Below are 17490 nucleotides of genomic sequence, written 5' to 3'. Positions count from 1 at the left end.
TGTGTGACCGTTAACTATTGCAGTCATGGTAAAATAATGTCGACTTACAATGCTTTTGACCTAAATACTTTTAAAATTTATTGTAGTTTTAATGTTAAACCACATAAAATTATTACTAAGTTTTATGTTTTCTCAAAGGTTAGGTACTATAATATTAGTAATAATTTGTATATTTCTTTTGCGTTGAGGATACTTGCAAGAAACTAGGTTAGTTCTCTCGTCATAGGGTAGTAAAAACCAAAACAATGTTTGTACTTAATATGTTCATATTACTTATTTATTGACTGGTTTCCTTAATATGCTAGGACAAAACACACAGGTACTTATAAATAAAATATTGTACTAAACATTTCTGCTTATTCCAGTAAACATCAATAGAACAAGATAAAAATACATATGTTCAAAGTTAGATAATCTGAAATATAATTTACTTAAAATGTATCGTTTAATGCTGACGTATAACATAACTTACTGGGTTGCTGACATGAAATATATACCTACCTTAAGTTATCTGTTGTCATATTATTTTACAACACTATTTGCCATTTATTATTTTTCAAAAATTCCTAAATAACTAAATTTCTCATGTTCAAGAAGCGCCGGCCGAATATTCCGCCACAGCACGATTAACGATCTGGTCCGTCGCGCGCTTGCCATCGTGTCTGTGCCTGCGGTTTTAGAACCCGTGGGCATGGCGAGGGACGACGGCAAGCGTCCAGACGGAGCCACGTTGGTGCCGTGGTAGTTAGAAAGGGCCCTGGTGTGGGACGCAACATGTGTCGACACCTTTGCACAATCCCACATTCAGGGGACCCGCATTCGGGCCGGCGCTGCGGCTGACCAGGCCCAAGTTCTCAAGCGCCGCAAATACTCGACGTTGCTCAACGACTATGAGTTTGCGGCGCTCGCGGTTGAGACTTTGGGTCCCTTCCCTGGTCAGCCGACATGAAAACATTTATAGGAGCACTATCGGCGCGGCTGGTTGACACCACAGGGGACCCCAGGGCTGGTGCGTACCTCTCTCAACGTATTTCCCTTGCGATAGGTAACGCCGCCAGTGTCATGGGGTCCATGCCGCAGTCCGACCTGTTGGACGGGGTGTTCTTTTTATAGTTTGGTTTTTTGTAGGTAAGTATATTTTATAGTTTGTATTTTTTTTTCTAGTTTTAACTTTAGTTTTAATATTGTATCCAATATAAGTATTTTCTTTACTAAATTTTATCTACTTTACAGGTAATTAAAATCAAGCAAAATGTAGAATGCAGAACGAAATGTAGAACCTTATAAACAAATCAAGACGCTAACAATAGTTAACTTTTACCGAATTACAAAAATCTTACTTATTGAGCAATCCAAATATGTAATAATTCTTAATATAGGCACTTTTAATAGTTTTAATACCTGTATCATCAGTTCTAAAATCGGCCTTATGACTTATGACAAAGTGGTACGAGATTTCGACTTGCCTATTTGAATTGCTCACTGCAAACTAACCTAAAATCCAGACAGTCCAGCATTAAAATATAAATTAAATAATAAATATAGTAGAGTCACAGCCAATACGATAACTAAGCCAATATGGTCTTATGATATTTGTATGTGTGGAAATAAATAAAATAAAAAATAAAATAAAACTAATTTACAACTTATGTACCTAACGATTATTCATAAAGTATTTTACAACTCGGCATAAATCATATGTTTTAGATAATGTTTATCTCCAGACATCGGCTGAAACATCGTTAAATGTTGAGATATAGATTGCATCTATGTTATTGATTAAGCATATAATATGCGGCTTAAAATTTAATCCTCTATAATGTAATGTCATGATTCATGCGCATATCACGTGCAATTTAGATTTCAACAAGGATATAATAAAAAAATCTTATCCGTAAAATGAAATTTTGAAAAAAAAAAATTCAAAACAAAACTACGTGACCAAAACAATTTTAGCGTGATAAATTACCGTTAACCGTTCAATTTTCAAATCGAATCTTAACTTCAAACATGTTAATAATTTGACTGTTACTAATTATCTTAAATATATTTTATGCAACTATCCTTAATGGTATTTATTATACATATATCTTACATATTGTCATTATAATATTATAGGCATGTATTAATTTAAATTCATTTACAAATATTGACATTGCATCTCATCATCATCATCATCATTAAGAGGGCCTGGCCCTCTGTCGCTGCAGCATTTTCCATTCCATCTACAATTATAATTTTCATTCAGTTTCATTAGACTTCTTTCAATCTTCAGAATTGTCTGTCAATCCTATAAAACAGTGAGTTACAGCTTAATCACTCGCATCATGATTATTTTATGATCGGATCTGACAATATTGGTTGGTCATCAATTAATTTTATTGAGCTCTTATATGACGTCAGATTGATTATACGAATTAAGTATTAATCTGTATTATGTTACGTATATTTACAATACTTAGGATAATTATAATACTTTGGATTAGTTGAAGATTAGTAAAATGATATTTAATTTTTCCTTAAATGTTCTTTAAGTGTTTTTTGATGTGTGTCATTTATTCATTGGTATGCATTTATTATTTATATGTATATAAACATTTTTGGATAGTAGTCATTTCAATAAATAGGTAAATAGCTCAATTATAAATATCTAGCTCGAATAATCTATAAGAGTTCGTTTTATATATATTTACACATTTACGAGTTTACTTATGAAAAACAAAAACTAGAAAAAAACTACGTATACGTACATACATCTGTTCGTTAAAATTAACGCTTTCATTATTATTACACGACATGTATATACATCCACAGACCACAACACACACTTCGTACAAACAGACACAGTCTACACAAACATATTGTACTCTGTAATCAATGTGAACACTATCTTCTTTATATTGTTACGCGACCAGAATAACGACGACGTCTATTAAAAAATGAAAAGGAAGCTATTAAAACATGAATGGAAAAGACGTCGAAGACATCAAATCAGTCAAGCTTACTGCATTCCTTAACGCCATATCCAAAAAGTCTCCTCTTCATATTTGTAATAATACAGACGCCTTTGATCAGCGTGGTCGCCATGATGGACTTGGCGCACATGATGATGGAGAGAAGATAACCAATGAAGGTTGGAGAGGTGATGGAAGCGCAGGAGGCCATGAAGCGGTAGATGATGCGGTTAGTGGGGTGCAGGCTGCGGTAGTTGAATGTGTTCCCGCCGATGTCGATCTTGCTGAACAGTTTGTACTGGAAATAGACGAAGAATTTAGATTTGATGCCGATAGTGTTGGTTTCAATACAACTTGCATTACTGTTGCGGCGTAGTTGTTGCCGCTACCTCCTTGATAAAATGGGTGACGGAATGTATATAATTATCGTGGCAGTAATGCAGCGGCAGACGTTACTGTTTTTATCAAGGAAATTGATAGATACAGCGGCGCCAACAACAGTATATACCTAATTTAGGTGCGTTGAAAGCTTTGGACGCTTATTGGAATCATCTTGGAATGAGAACTAAATCGTAGCAATACTTTTTCCAAATCTGAGAATGCGAGAGAATGCAGAAGGAGAGAGAGGAGTAGACAAAAGCTGATATTATAACTAACAACAATTAACTGATATTTTTTATAATACCTAAATACTGATTAGAAACTGGTTTTAAAGATAGTAAATGATTAGAAAAATGACTTTCAATTTCAATATTTCTAGTTATCAAATTATCAAACCTATATCAGTATCAGTATGTCGTTACCTATGTAATTGTTGTTACTCGTTAGCATATTATATGCATATTGCAAATATGACAGATATGTGCTTAAGGGCATTTAATACCCTAGTAGCATTTTCGTTGGGGCCCACGGTGCCAACGGTAGGGAAAACGTTGGGATGAGGTTCGTTCCGTAGCCAACGTTAATTTTGTATTGGCCCACCATCGCATTTACCAACATTCGCTGTGGCACAGATGCCCAACAATGGGCCTTTGTGTATTTTGGTACCGTTGGCTAAACAACGATAATATTCGTTGGCCCAATGATGACATATATCGCATTTACCAACATTGGCAGTGGCAGTGATGCCCAACAATGGGCCTTTGTGTATTTTGCTACCGTTCGCTAAACAACGATAACATTCGTTGGCCCAATGGTGACGAATACCGCATTTACCAACATTGGCTGTGGCACGGATACCCAACAATGGGCCTTTGTGTATTTTGGTAACGTTGGCTAGTCAACGATATCATCCGATAGCCCAATGATGGCAAATATCGCATTTACCACCATTGGCTGTGGCACTGATGCGCAACAATGGGCCTTTGTGTATTTTGGTAACGTTGGCTAATCAACGATATCATCCGATGGCCCAATGACGACAAATTTTGCATTTACCAACATTGGCTGTAGCATTGATGCCCAACAATGGGCCTTTGTGTATTTTGGTAACGTTGGCTAGTCAACGATATCATCCGATGGCCCAATAATGACAAATATCGCATTTACCAACATTGGCTGTGGCACTGATGCCCAACAATGGGCCTTTGTTTATTTTGGTAACGTTGGCTAATCAACGATATCATACGATGGCCCAATGACGACAAATATCGCATTTACCAACATTGGCTGTAGCATTGAGGCCCAAAAATGGGCCTTTGTGTATTTTGCTACCGTTCGCTAAACAACGATAACATTCGTTAGCCCAATGGAGACGAATACCGCATTTACCAACATTGGCTGTGGCACGGATGCCCAACAATGGGCCTTTGTGTATTTTGGTAACGTTGGCTAGTCAAAGATATCATCCGATGGCCCAATGATGACAAATATCGTATTTACCAACATTGGCTGTGGCACTGACGCCTAACAATGGGCCTTTGTGTATTTTGGTACCGGTGGCTAAACAACGATAACATTCGTTGGCCCAGTGAGCACAAATATCGCATTTACCAACATTGGCTGTGGTACTGATGCCCAACAATACCAGTTGAGTTTGCTTGTGGCGTCACTAGATGGCGTTACTGTCTCCAAACATCGAAGTTATAGTTATTTTCTCGATTATTCCGGATATAATCATAATATTTTTTAAAAGTAACTTATAAATCTAATAGCTATAACTATAAAATTTATACATAAATTTAAAAAATTGTATTTTACCAACATTTTCTCAATTTAAATCTCAAAAAACATAAATCTCGCTTACGAAGTTTCGAAGTGCGGTTAGTATATATACAAATTAGAATGTATAGTAAGTGTACTTGCTTCGGCAGTACATATACTAAAATTGGAACGATACAGAGAAGATTAACAACAACTGCTGCCTAGGGCCTTCATGTGGATACAACCAATGCCTACCGTAGTGTAATTGTAATATTTATCAGCAAAGGCCCAACGTCGTATTACACAACCACTTACCTAACGTAGGGTAACTGTAGGACTCGTAAACAAAAGCCCATTACATAATTAGACTGTAGGCACACTATAAATTACACAACTATTTACCTACGGTAGTATTGTAAGAATCCTACACAAGGCCCAACGTTAAAGTTACAATGTTGGCCCTTTGTGGGACAAGCTGTGTTGGGCCTTCAACCTGGTGCACGACTACCTACCGACCTACCTGACTTGCCGATGGGTAATTGTAGAATTTGCAAACAGAAGCACAACGAAAAAATTGCCCTTTTTTATTTTTTTGCAGTTGGCCCTACAGCAAGCCATACGGCCAAATTTAACAATTAACCAACCATCAAACAAATGAGTATAGGCCCAACCACGGCCCAACCAAAACCACCACCGTTGAATAATTGTATGATTTATTTAAATAGGCCCAACGAAAAAATTACTCTAGTGGCCCTCTGTTGGGAATCTTTGGGAGGGCCTTTGTCGAGGGCCCTCCAGCAAATCGTACGGCCAAATGTAACAATTAACCAACCATCAAACAAATGTGTATAGGCCCAACCACGGCCCAACCAAAACCACCACCGTTGAATAATTGTATGATTTATATAAATAGGCCCAACGAAAATATTACTCTAATGGCCCTCTGTTGGGAATCTTCGGGAGGGCCTTTGTCGAGGGCCCTCCAGCAAATCGTACGGCCAAATATAACGGTTGCCCAACTAATACGTAAACAAAGGCCCAACAAAATCCCTACAAGAAAATGCTATTAGGGTAGGTACGCGTAAAGCTTGGTCGAGCGTAAAGGTTCTAATATAAATAAGAAATATTATACATAAGTTTAGTATAGGTATACATATTTATAATTGGATGCGTGATCAGCGTGATAATCTGATAATAATACTCGTACAGGCCATGATAATGCGTAAGACAATTAACAGAGCATGAATGAATAAGGAAGGAAACAATCAGAAATTACATCACCCTCGGAAGATATGGTCTTATAGTTTATTGAGGATTAGATTTATTACGATTTACGGGCAAGTTTTCTAGTTTTACTAATTACACTTTACACTGAAATATTTTTTTGCATAACAGTAACAAAATTCATTACTATGTCCTAACTTAAGAATTGGGACTATGTGTTATGATGAGTTACATCGGCCAACAGGTCAATTTGTACAACAACATAATCGCTTTAGGATATTGGTCATAATTTATTGTTCTATTAAGTTCAGTTATTTTTTGAATCACCCAATGAGTTCAGCTATTCAGTGTTGATTTATATTAATAGGCTTAGGAGCAGTACCAACAGCATTCTGGATGTCATTGCAGAAAGGCCTAAGAATCCTATACTTACTGGCGCATTGGATTCGCCAAGTTATAGGATTTCTTAAATTTAGAAAATAGTTTAGGTTATAGTTTAAATATATGTACATATGTAAAAATTGTATATATATATATAGGTGTAAAAATTAACATTAGTTCCTAAGTTATACTAAAAAATATGGATGCAAATCTGAAATAAATATTTACAATTCAATTCAATTCAATTGTGATAATTACTAACAAATTGTAAAACTTCTTCTTATCAAAACCTGTCAGTGAACGAAAATTATACCAGGCTTGTAAACCGTAAAAATCCAACGCGAACTGGTATGGTACCTATTGGTCATTAGATTGAAGGAAACAGATTAGTCCATCAAGAACGAATTTGCACGCCCACGGGATTATGACTTCTGTTGGCACATATAGGTAGTCTTTTGAATAGTTCACTATGCAGGGTTGTTTTTAGGGTTCCGTAGCCAAATGGCAAAAAAACGGAACCCTTATAGATTCGTCATGTCTGTCTGTCTGTCTGTCTGTCTGTCTGTCTGTCTGTCCGTCCGTATGTCACAGCCACTTTTTTCCGAAACTATAAGCACTATACTGTTGAAACTTGGTAAGTAAATGTATTCTGTGAACCGCATTAAGATTTTCATACAAAAATAGAAAAAAAAATAAAAAAAATTTAGGGTTCCCCATACATAGAACTGAAACTCAAAAAAATTTTTTTAATCAAACCCATACGTGTGGGGTATCTATGGATAGGTCTTCAAAAATGATATTGAGGTTTCTAATATCATTTTCTTCTTAACTGAATAGTTTGCGCGAGAGACACTTCCAAAGTGGCAAAATGTGTGTCCCCCCCCCTGTAACTTCTAAACTAAGAGAATGATAAAACTAAAAAAAATATATGATGTACATTACCATGCAAACTTCCACCGAAAATTGGTTTGAACGAGATTTGGTAAGTAGTTTTTTTTTAATACGTCATAAACCGTAAACCGCAATTTTATTATGATACTTGCTGTTACGGAACCCTTCATGGGCGAGTCCGACTCGCACTTGGCCGCTTTTTTTTTAATGGTGGAATTTTGAAGGAGTGTTCATGGCCATATTGCAAATAAAAAAAAATACTTAGGTGATTAAATTTCCAATCTATCCATAGTAATTAACTTGGCTAAAAATTAAAAAAAACTATTTAGTTACAGTTGATAATATTGAAAAAAGAACTAAGTATTTCAGAACTTAAATAAAAGTAGAGAAAATATAGCTGGCAATATTTACGTGGAACAACAATATATGCTAATATTTTGCCACAACTACTCTTCAGCTGTGAAAATGTATATTATTTCAAGTAAGATTATGCTATGAAATAGCGGTTGCACTCGTACCTGATTATCAGAGATGACTAGCGGCTTGTCCATTACAATCCAGGTGACGGATTCCTGGCACTGGGGCGTGGTCAGCGAGCCGTGGTACGTGTAGAACGACTGTGGGTCCGGGCTCAGGAGGCGGCTACAAATTATTCAAATATTACTTAGGAGAATAAAGTGGTTTGGCAATATTTCCGCGGGAATAGTTTTCGGCAATATTTATGAAAATAATTATGTTTACAAAAATATGGAAAATTCAAAGTCAAAGTCAAAATTAGAGGAAGGATGAAAATACTTATAAGTATAAAATGCTTTAAATGTAAATTTACAAACCGACTTGTAACGATGTTACTAATAAATAATATCTTTTCTTTACCTAGCCTAAACATTTTATCAAAAGTATACCGGTTGTGGCCTGTAATATGAGCAAAAATTTTACTGTAGGCTGTATTCCTCATACCTACTGATCAACATTTGTTCAGTGGCTTTGAAAAATAACTTATAGTTTTATTTTTAATATACTTTAAAAGTTATTCAAAGACGCAATGTATTGCGAATTTTGTTATGTTTAAGGCTTGACAAGCAACGTCAATCACAATGATATGGCGTGGCGATGGCGTCCATTGAAGATAATATTTATTTTCTATGAAAAATAGGGAGTCTAAATACTTCATAATTTTTAAACGTTGTTGAACATAAGTGTCACCGTTTGAGGAGTACAGTCTATGTTTTAATTATTTGCTCGTGTTACAGACCACACCCGGTATAGTTACAGCAGCATTGACTGATAATAAAAAGATTTTGGATGTTTCCAATGGTTTGAAAAAACAATGCCCTTTGCCGTCACTAATGACATGAAACAATGGCGAAACGAAAGGCCGATCGGAGAGTAATTCGAGAAAGATAGGAAGTTTTAGACACGGCCTATTCATCTTGTACTTGAGAGGGATTTTCTAAGCCTTGAGGTAAAACACTGCGACAATAGGATAGGTACGTACGACAAATCGATGATTTCAGCCATGGTTTGATTGTTAGGATCCATACGGTAGGTCAGCTCAGGTAGAGACGGGACGATTTGAGCAAGGGCATGTTCTGCTGCTGTCCCACTCTTCAACTGAAAATAATCTCATTTTAATATGTTTTACTGATAAGTGTTTTTAGCAAGCGAGAATAAACTTCGTTCTTTATAATTAGTAAGTTTACACGGAGTCAACGAAAATGGTAACCATGCATGTCAAGAATTAAGTAATAAGTAGTACAGAACAGGAAGCAAACAGAATGTAATATGTAATTGATAGGTTGCCTTATATCTAATATGACATATAATACCTATCGGTCACCTTATATCAGGGATTATTACGTTAACAGTTTTATAAATATACTCGGTCCAGCAGATTTTGTCAGTAGAAAATGGCGGCAAATTAAAAAAAATGTAGGCGCGAAGGGATATCGACTCATAGAAAATTTGAATTTCGCGCGTTTTTCTACTGACAAGATTTACTTGACCATCTATATATAGGAACACTTTAAATGTTTTTTTAATAAGTTAAGAGTGACCTCACTTACCACGCAAAGCACCCCTATAACAGTGAGTCCATCAGGGCGCGCCAGGGCCTCTTCTAATTTTAGCCCAGTCTTGACGTGTACCATGTGGATCTCCAAGGGATACCTATGAAGATTATAAAAAGTATTATTAAAACGGCCGTTCTATTTCATTTGGCGGAAGAATTCTCATTCGGGTTACTGTCAAATATTAGGTACATTGGCGTAAGGGTTTACTGTATTGGCGTAGCGTAGGGGATATGAACCTATTCATTGAATTGGCTGTCATCTGATGTCTTGCCTTAAACCTTAAACTATGAGCCTAAATGGAGCCTAATGTCAACATGCCTTCGAATAAAAAAAGCTTATAGCGGTACCACCAGGGTTTGCACAAAGTACCTCATTTCATTTATATGAATCAATGTTTTATATTAATGATTCTATCGGTATTCCAGTGTTGCCAACTCGGATTTTGAAAAAATGCTAGACTTATGTCTAGATTATGCCTAAGTTTTTTGAAATATGCTAAAAAAAATGCTAAAATGTCAACTTGAAATTAGATACTTAAAACACATATATTTTTCAAATTTGCCGCCTTTTTCTACTGACAAGATCTGCTTGACCAACTTTATATAATCCGTCGACGTCCATCCGTCCACAAAAGTCAAAATTCATATGAAAATATGAACCACATAAGGCGATGGCGCATATTGTTGCTGCCAATTTGGTGCAAACTTGGCTTAGACTAAATTATGCTAAAAAATATGCCAGATGCTAAATGGAAAATTTTGGTGCCAAAGCAAGTGAAAATATGCCAGATCTGGCATCAATTATGCCATGTTGGCAACACTGCGGTATTCCCTGACAAATATTACCTTGGTCTCTTTAATGAGTAAATACTATAGACTATTACTGAACTAGTGAGCTTCATATTAGACTGCCTTCACTTTCTATCAGGTGTGACTAGAGTCAATCATCGGTCAAAAGAAATATCTTACTATTACTTACTTGAAACCATCGATGGCGTGTTCAGATAGCCAATGAAGATGGAACTGCAGAAATGTGTAGTTCCCTCTGAGGGGACCGCCAGACAATACGGGGGCTGGCGTTCCGGGAACTGCAGACCATTTTACTAACGGACAAAAATAATAAGTAAACATTATAGGCAATTGTTAAAACACATTGATAATACCTCGCAGTAAGGTCATAAGATTTGGCTATTGCGGGTACATAGATCCACAATATTTATTCTTTAGATTTTTCTGAGAATGTTAGAGAGCTAATCGACTTGACATCACCATTTTTAAGCCTATTAATTATTTTTAATGAGATCGGATTGCGATAATGATTCTGACATATCAGTATCGTATCGGAATCAGATCAACTAAAACCCGAATTGGATCGTAAGAGCCACGAAATATGAACATTTTTTTTTCAGAATGTCTATTTTGTTGTGGAATGCTCTTGCATCTCAAGCTATCTGTAACATCTAGTAAATAAATATACTCACAGGTATGTCCATTGTTGTGTGCCGTGGTGGTGACCTGCTCATAGCCGCGGAAGACCAAAGGGCCCCGGATGTGAGCTTGGTGCCGGTCTACCACCGCGTCCCGCGTCGAGATGTCGATGGGCGACTGCTGGGTGCCAGAGCTGCAAACTCCGGGCCATTGATACTCGCCTGTTCAAACAAATTGTCTTTAATCTTCCATATAATTAATATGTATGCTAGTTTTAAGGTATTTATGTATAGGCCACTAGATGCCTGAAATAAAAAAAATCCCTCATTCACACCCATAGGGTATGGTGGCCAAAAATCGTGGGTTCAATTCAGATCTCAGTTGTGCTGTAGAGTAGAAAAAATTGTTCCAGAAAAAGATGATGAGATGATGAGGTTAGATGTGAATGATTACTAAAATTCGGAAACTTAAGGGATTTTTTCCATTTATATTATGCGTTGCGTGGTCTCAATACCAAAACAACTCAGCGGCATTTTTTTCATTACATTTCCAAAAAGGGTAAGTATGTATTTGTTTTTTTCTGACTTACTAAAAATTATGTTAAAGGTAGTTTTGATCACAATTTTATCTCCCGTGTAGGTACTAAAAATTATTACCTGTTTAACAAAATTTAATATGTATTTACTAGAAATTATACAATTTTCATTTCATACATTATAATCACGATGATAACAAACCACTTATATTGGCTTATATTAAATGTCTGTTATGTCTATTAATGCTTCTGAATGATTAAACATGTCTGGCTAGGTCCAATTTTCCAATCAGCTGCTAATCTAGGCTATCCGTCTAGTTTTAAAGAGACCAAGGCCTGTGGATATATTCTGGGTAGATATTATGTTCTGGCACTTTTGCTAAATTATTCATCTGGGAAATATTGCCGAAAACGAATACTAAACTATAACTGTTCATAAAAAAAAAACAAATAGTTACTATAATACCAAAAAATTAAAATTATTTACCTTCATAACTCCATTCAGCTTCATAACTTAAACCTGAAACAAAACAAACAAGACAATAATAAAGATTTAATCAAAATGAGCTTTCATATTTTTTGCTACTAAGAAAACTTTATTGATACGAGTATATTCGGCCAACTGTCATTATATGGGCCCGATTCGGATTTTGAAATGTCTTAAACTGTGTTCTCTCACATATTATAGTTTGAACTTGTGTAATGTATCAACTGTAGGTTATTCAAAATTATAATCTGTGTACATTCAGCATCAGTAGTAGAAGTTGAACTATGCGTCAAATGTATCTGCCAGCCTAGATAACTTTTCTATAAAGAGATAAATTTCTACAGTTTGCGGTCAATTGTTTTACATATAGAGAGATATCTCTTTTGTTAAGCTGTTAGAGAATGGTAGACACTCTTAACGTGTATTCCGATCCGCTACTTTTGATGTTGACTGTACTTAATTGAACAATTATGATGTCATTGACCTCACACGTTAAATTGTTCGAGTCTATGATACACATGGGCAAGTTAATGCTCCAATCAAAACCAAAACGGCGTATGTCATTGTGAAACGTATGTTGATAGGACTTTATTCGACAAGTGTACAATAGTGCTCGCGCTATTATGTCGTCGATACATCACCTCAAAGGGAGCCGTATCAAGGCTGGACAAGTGGACATTGTCGCTCCAGTTGATAATGGGAACTTTTGATTTGTTACTACGAGTAACTTGCCGGGTGGTCCATGGAAATGTATGTTTGATGCTTATATCTTTTGTCACATTAAATTATGTCACGTTAAAGGAGTGTCATACTGAAATAGTCTGAAATTGGGTTTACCTATGGGTTTAACCTAGCATTATGCCAAAGAAAAATTTTGCATAAATCGCACGGTTCCCATGAAATGTTCTTGGATTTGGTTTTCTGCTCGTTTATTGCCAAACCTTCTTACAGTCAGTTCCAATTTCTATTACACTTAAAAGCTCTATAACTAGCAAGATTTTATTCATTATGATGTCAAAGTTTACAATACAATACAAATACTTATAATAGAATAAGTGACGTTAATGTTAAATGAAACAATCCGCTAAAGTTAAAAACATTGAGGTATACCTACTTAATCCGAATGGGAACCTAAGTGGAAAGTTGCATGAAAATTTTATTGTTTCTAGAATATTCCGAGATTTTTGAAATGTTCTGAAACTTGCACATTGCTACTTTAACCTACTTCATTTGTATTCGATTGCGAACTTACGGAAACAAATTTTTGATAATCATTATCTTGGATTATAATTTAAATAGGAAAGGCTCAATGCAGCCATTATCTGAGCACGTGTGTGATCATAATTTATGCCTTTATTATCATACTTATTATTTTATCAAGTATTTCAATTTTATTATGAATACGGATCAATAATTATTAGTGACTAAGTAAGATGTTATCAGTAATAGAGATTAATCAAATTTAAGTAATGATTATCGTGAAATGAGTTTTTGCAGGAAGATTTTAATCAAATAAGTGAGGTTCTAAAAATAAATATCGTAATTTTACAATGTGCAGATATTCTATTAACGCATTTAGGGTGTACTCTGGGCTTCGAAGTAGTAGCTGGCTTATACAACTAGCTAAAATGGTGGCGTTATTCATTAACGCGTGTCGAGTCTAACAAGCTATCGTCTAATCGGTTAAATATAGTCGGTCTAATATAGTCTAATCGGTTATCTTAGAGAGATGTGTGTCATCGTTTACATTTGTAATTGTTAGAAAGGAACAAAACTTAAGAGAAGCGAGAGAGACATAACGTAACATACATTGACTAAATTTAATATTTAAGTACACATTTTTTAAATGAGAGATGCGCAGACAGTACAGCCACCAAAAGATTTAATATCGGAGCAACCATATATATTATCATAATCAAGAGTGAACAGGCACCTTCTCGAGCCGCTCGCTCCATCGTAGGCCACGTCTACGCCTCGGTTAGTCTGTGGCCATGAGTAAGCCCATTCATAATAAAAAAAAAACATTTTTATAAAGAACAAACAAGACGGTTTTAATCTCCGAGATCTAATACAATTCTTTCGGTAACGGTCAACTCCTATATGACCAGTACCTAGATGTATTATCGTGACTTGCGGCCCTGTTCTACGCGTAGGGTGTGGTACTGGGTAATGGCCACTAAGTATACAATACATTGTGAACTAAATATGGCAAAATTTACTATCATGACCTTTCAATGTCAATCTAATTAAGCCCTATGTAAATTATTTTTTGTTTTTATATTAGGTATATTTTTTATATTTAAAAGATCCGACAGTATAATTGATACAGGAGGACTTGGTCACATTGTTTTTAGTATACTAATTATATAGTAATAATTATATAGACTATAATTATTTCAGTTTATAATTTAAATTAAGGGAATATTTGCCGATGTTTAAACCTTTTGGCAATATTGCCTGTAAAACACCGATATTATTTAATATTGACAAATGAGCGATTTAATATGATTTTTAAAACGTGCTATAATAGAAACCTTTATGTTGTGGGTATGAGCTTTCATTAAAGATAGTTTATTATTTAAGCAGACTATTATTTTACAGACAGAACTTCAGACTATATTTTTATTTTACGGTACAAAACAGTGTTGAATTACAAATGAATGTATTAATTCATTAAACATTCCCGTGTATATTTGTTTTCGTTTGATTTAATAATGTATTATAATAAAGATGGCAAAGGCTGTAGTAAAAAAAATAATAATCGCGTAAAACTGGTCAAAAAATGCAGACACATGAGGTAAAAGGAGAGGATCCGTCCTTATACGGATCTCTTCCTGCTGACCTTTCAGAAAGCGGAGACGATGCTTTGCGAGCAATTAAGATATTTTATATTGTTTATTTTTAGTTTATTGGAAGAGCATATACAAATGTATACAAAAAAATAAAAAATGAAAGCATTAATTGACAGAGCGAGCGCAAAGCGACAACGTTGCAGCGTGAGCAAATAGCTACCTATATCGTATTTTTCGATCCGATCCAAATGAATTTATTTATCAAATCTGGATTATTTTTCAAAATAGTTGAGCCATTGGAATACCTATGTGATGTCTGTGCACTAATAGATATATTACTATAACTTAGGTACAAACACAAAAACTACACCAGCGTTTATTGCTTTGCAGCTTATTTATTAAATTATTTTAAATTACGACTTTATTTATCATAAAATTATCGTAAATTTCCTCTTTTTTCCGATTTTAGGGTTGCTTTCATTACAAATAAATATATGTTAAGTACAAGTAGACTTATATCAAACGTTATATATACCTATAATAGTAGTAGGTATGTATTTTACATACCACCTATACATAACATTTTAATATACAGAAGTGATGTGTTATTTGTTATTTATTTACGACTTGTACACAAGATAATGATATTGAATCTAGGTTATAGTTTACCAGCCGTTTGGTTGACATCGTCGAGTTTTTGACCGCCTCAAGGTAAAACCGTACAAGTAAATAAAGAAAAATTCCGAAACAAGATGTCTCCTTATTATTTATCTTGCGATAACGTCTTGATTGCGCAAATTTACGATTTGTGTAAATTTAATTGCTTATTAACGATGTAGATTGGTTTTAAAGGTAAATACAATTTAGGTAACAATGGTTGACTTTTTGATATAGATATGATTTTTGTGATGTAAGAAAGTTTGCATAATATTTGTTAGTTACATTGTTCCTCTTATCACTATACCTTATAAAACAAGGTCCCCTGCCGCGTTTGTCTGTTTGTGTGTATGTATGTTCGCGGTAAACTCGAAAACTTCTGAACAGATTTTCATGCGGTTTTCATCTATCAATAGAGTGATTCTTGAGGATGGTTTCGGTGTATAATTTGTTAGGTTTTGTGTAACCCGTGCGAAGCCGGGGCGAGTCGCTAGTGTCATATATATCGCGTCAATGTCCCTAGTAGTTTCTGTAGTTAAAGCTAATGAACTTTCTTTGCCTTTCATTTAGGTGTAGTAATTATTAAGTAGGTAGTTGAAGACTGCTTCAGTTATACAGAGTAATTTCTTTGTGTCTGGCTATCCATATTTGGTGTAAATCCCGGGACATAATATTTGGCACAATTGAACAAGGAATAGCAATGTTTATGCATTGCATAGAATAGAGGCTACATTAGGTATTTGTCAGTTAATTTAAATGTAGTTTAAGTATAGTTAGTTTAATTACAAACTTTAATTTGTAACTTAATGGAACTTTGGATATTGCGATTTTAATAATAAGAAAAGTTATATTACAATAATAGGTAAATATAGGGTGGATTTTTTAAATGGGGCATTAAGGGCAGCTCCTAGATCCCTTGCTGCTGTAGCAAAATGATCATAGGAGACCAACCCTAATTTTAATTAATTAAAAATCAACCTAGGTTAGGGCACTAGAAACGTGTTGGAAAGACAAATGGAAAATATTTTTATTTTAATTATTAATTTCTTAATTTAAAGGTTTTCTATGATTATTTTCGCATATTAGCAGCACGGGATCTGGGAGCTGCAAACAGTTGAAGCAAGACGACATTATTTTGAAATACTTAGATATTATTAAATTTGACATCTTTGTTATACGACTGCCCAAAAAAAAGAGTATTGTTTTCAGCGTTCATGCTTGTATGTATATATATATTTATTTATTTAATGAAATATTTTAAATAGCTCTGTTTGGAACTTACTAGGTATATAATAGTGCTAGATCTAATTGAATAAATATAATTGATTGACTGTGACGTATCAATTAATATTTTTAATATCAATGTTAATTGTAAAAAGTAAACATGTGGAGCAATCCATTAAAAGTATGCAAATCAGAAATATGTAATAAATTATAATAAGATACAAAAAATCTATCGAATATTTTGCATAATTTGCAAAAAAATCTTACCTATACAGCAAATAATAACAAAAAACGCCTTCATTTTCACACGTAATCCAAATAAAGAAAGCTCTAAATTTGAATTTATAAGTTCACATGCACACACGCACACGGGCCCACGACAACTGAGCTGTGACAGTTTGTTGTCAACTTTTTATACATTTTACGTATTTTTTGTTTTTATTTTTTTATCGCGAACCGGCGCGCACCGTGCGAATCGCACTCTGACGTTGTACGTACGCTCTAGGCTCGGTGCGAAACAGCGGCGGGCGGAGCAGACTGCTGGATAGACACACGGCAAGATTACAATGCAAAACAGATCGACAAAACGGGCATTAGAACCGTATGTAATGCTCTAAAAATCATTCAGCGGTAAACTTTGTTTCCTGGCAGTAAGTGTAGTAAAACACCTCTATTAATGAACGTGCCTGAGCAATTACATTAGG

General features: G+C 34.9%; 4 protein-coding genes across 4 annotated transcripts in view; 2 read left to right on the top strand and 2 right to left on the bottom strand.

Moving 5' to 3' along the window:
- Window positions 1-17490, top strand: part of LOC134673969 (synaptic vesicle glycoprotein 2A-like) — a 396395-nt gene that overhangs the window by 340010 nt on the left and 38895 nt on the right. The window lies entirely within an intron of this gene.
- LOC134673901 (uncharacterized) overlaps window positions 1-17490 on the bottom strand; it is a 185756-nt gene that overhangs the window by 130251 nt on the left and 38015 nt on the right. The window lies entirely within an intron of this gene.
- LOC134673838 (FAST kinase domain-containing protein 4) overlaps window positions 1-17490 on the top strand; it is a 72942-nt gene that overhangs the window by 33365 nt on the left and 22087 nt on the right. The gene's annotated exons all lie outside the window — the stretch shown is intronic.
- On the bottom strand, window positions 971-17258 carry LOC134673400 (putative carbonic anhydrase 5). The gene is made up of 8 exons (XM_063531380.1): window positions 17054-17258; window positions 12114-12146; window positions 11145-11312; window positions 10643-10766; window positions 9659-9761; window positions 9091-9206; window positions 8111-8234; window positions 971-3252 (listed from the first exon to the last, which is right to left on the bottom strand). The coding sequence occupies exons 1-8, from the start codon at window positions 17085-17087 to the stop codon at window positions 2992-2994; spliced, it is 963 nt and encodes a 320-aa protein (XP_063387450.1). The 5' UTR covers window positions 17088-17258; the 3' UTR covers window positions 971-2991.

Source organism: Cydia fagiglandana, chromosome 2 (genome assembly GCF_963556715.1).
Source record: "Cydia fagiglandana chromosome 2, ilCydFagi1.1, whole genome shotgun sequence".
Classification (NCBI taxonomy): domain Eukaryota; kingdom Metazoa; phylum Arthropoda; class Insecta; order Lepidoptera; family Tortricidae; genus Cydia; species Cydia fagiglandana.
The sequence above is the reverse complement of the archived record's forward strand: the minus strand, read 5'-3'. Positions and strand labels throughout refer to the sequence as shown.

Excerpts from the sequence above, each read along its gene's own strand:
- LOC134673400 (XM_063531380.1), bottom strand. The coding sequence starts at position 17,087 with ATGAAGGCGTTTTTTGTTATTATTTGCTGTATAG. Across the intron at positions 10,767-11,144 it reads ACACAACAATGGACATACCT|TAAAATGGTCTGCAGTTCCC; the intron begins GTGAGTATATTT and ends TTTGTCCGTTAG. Across the intron at positions 9,762-10,642 it reads CACGCCATCGATGGTTTCAA|GTATCCCTTGGAGATCCACA; the intron begins GTAAGTAATAGT and ends TAATCTTCATAG.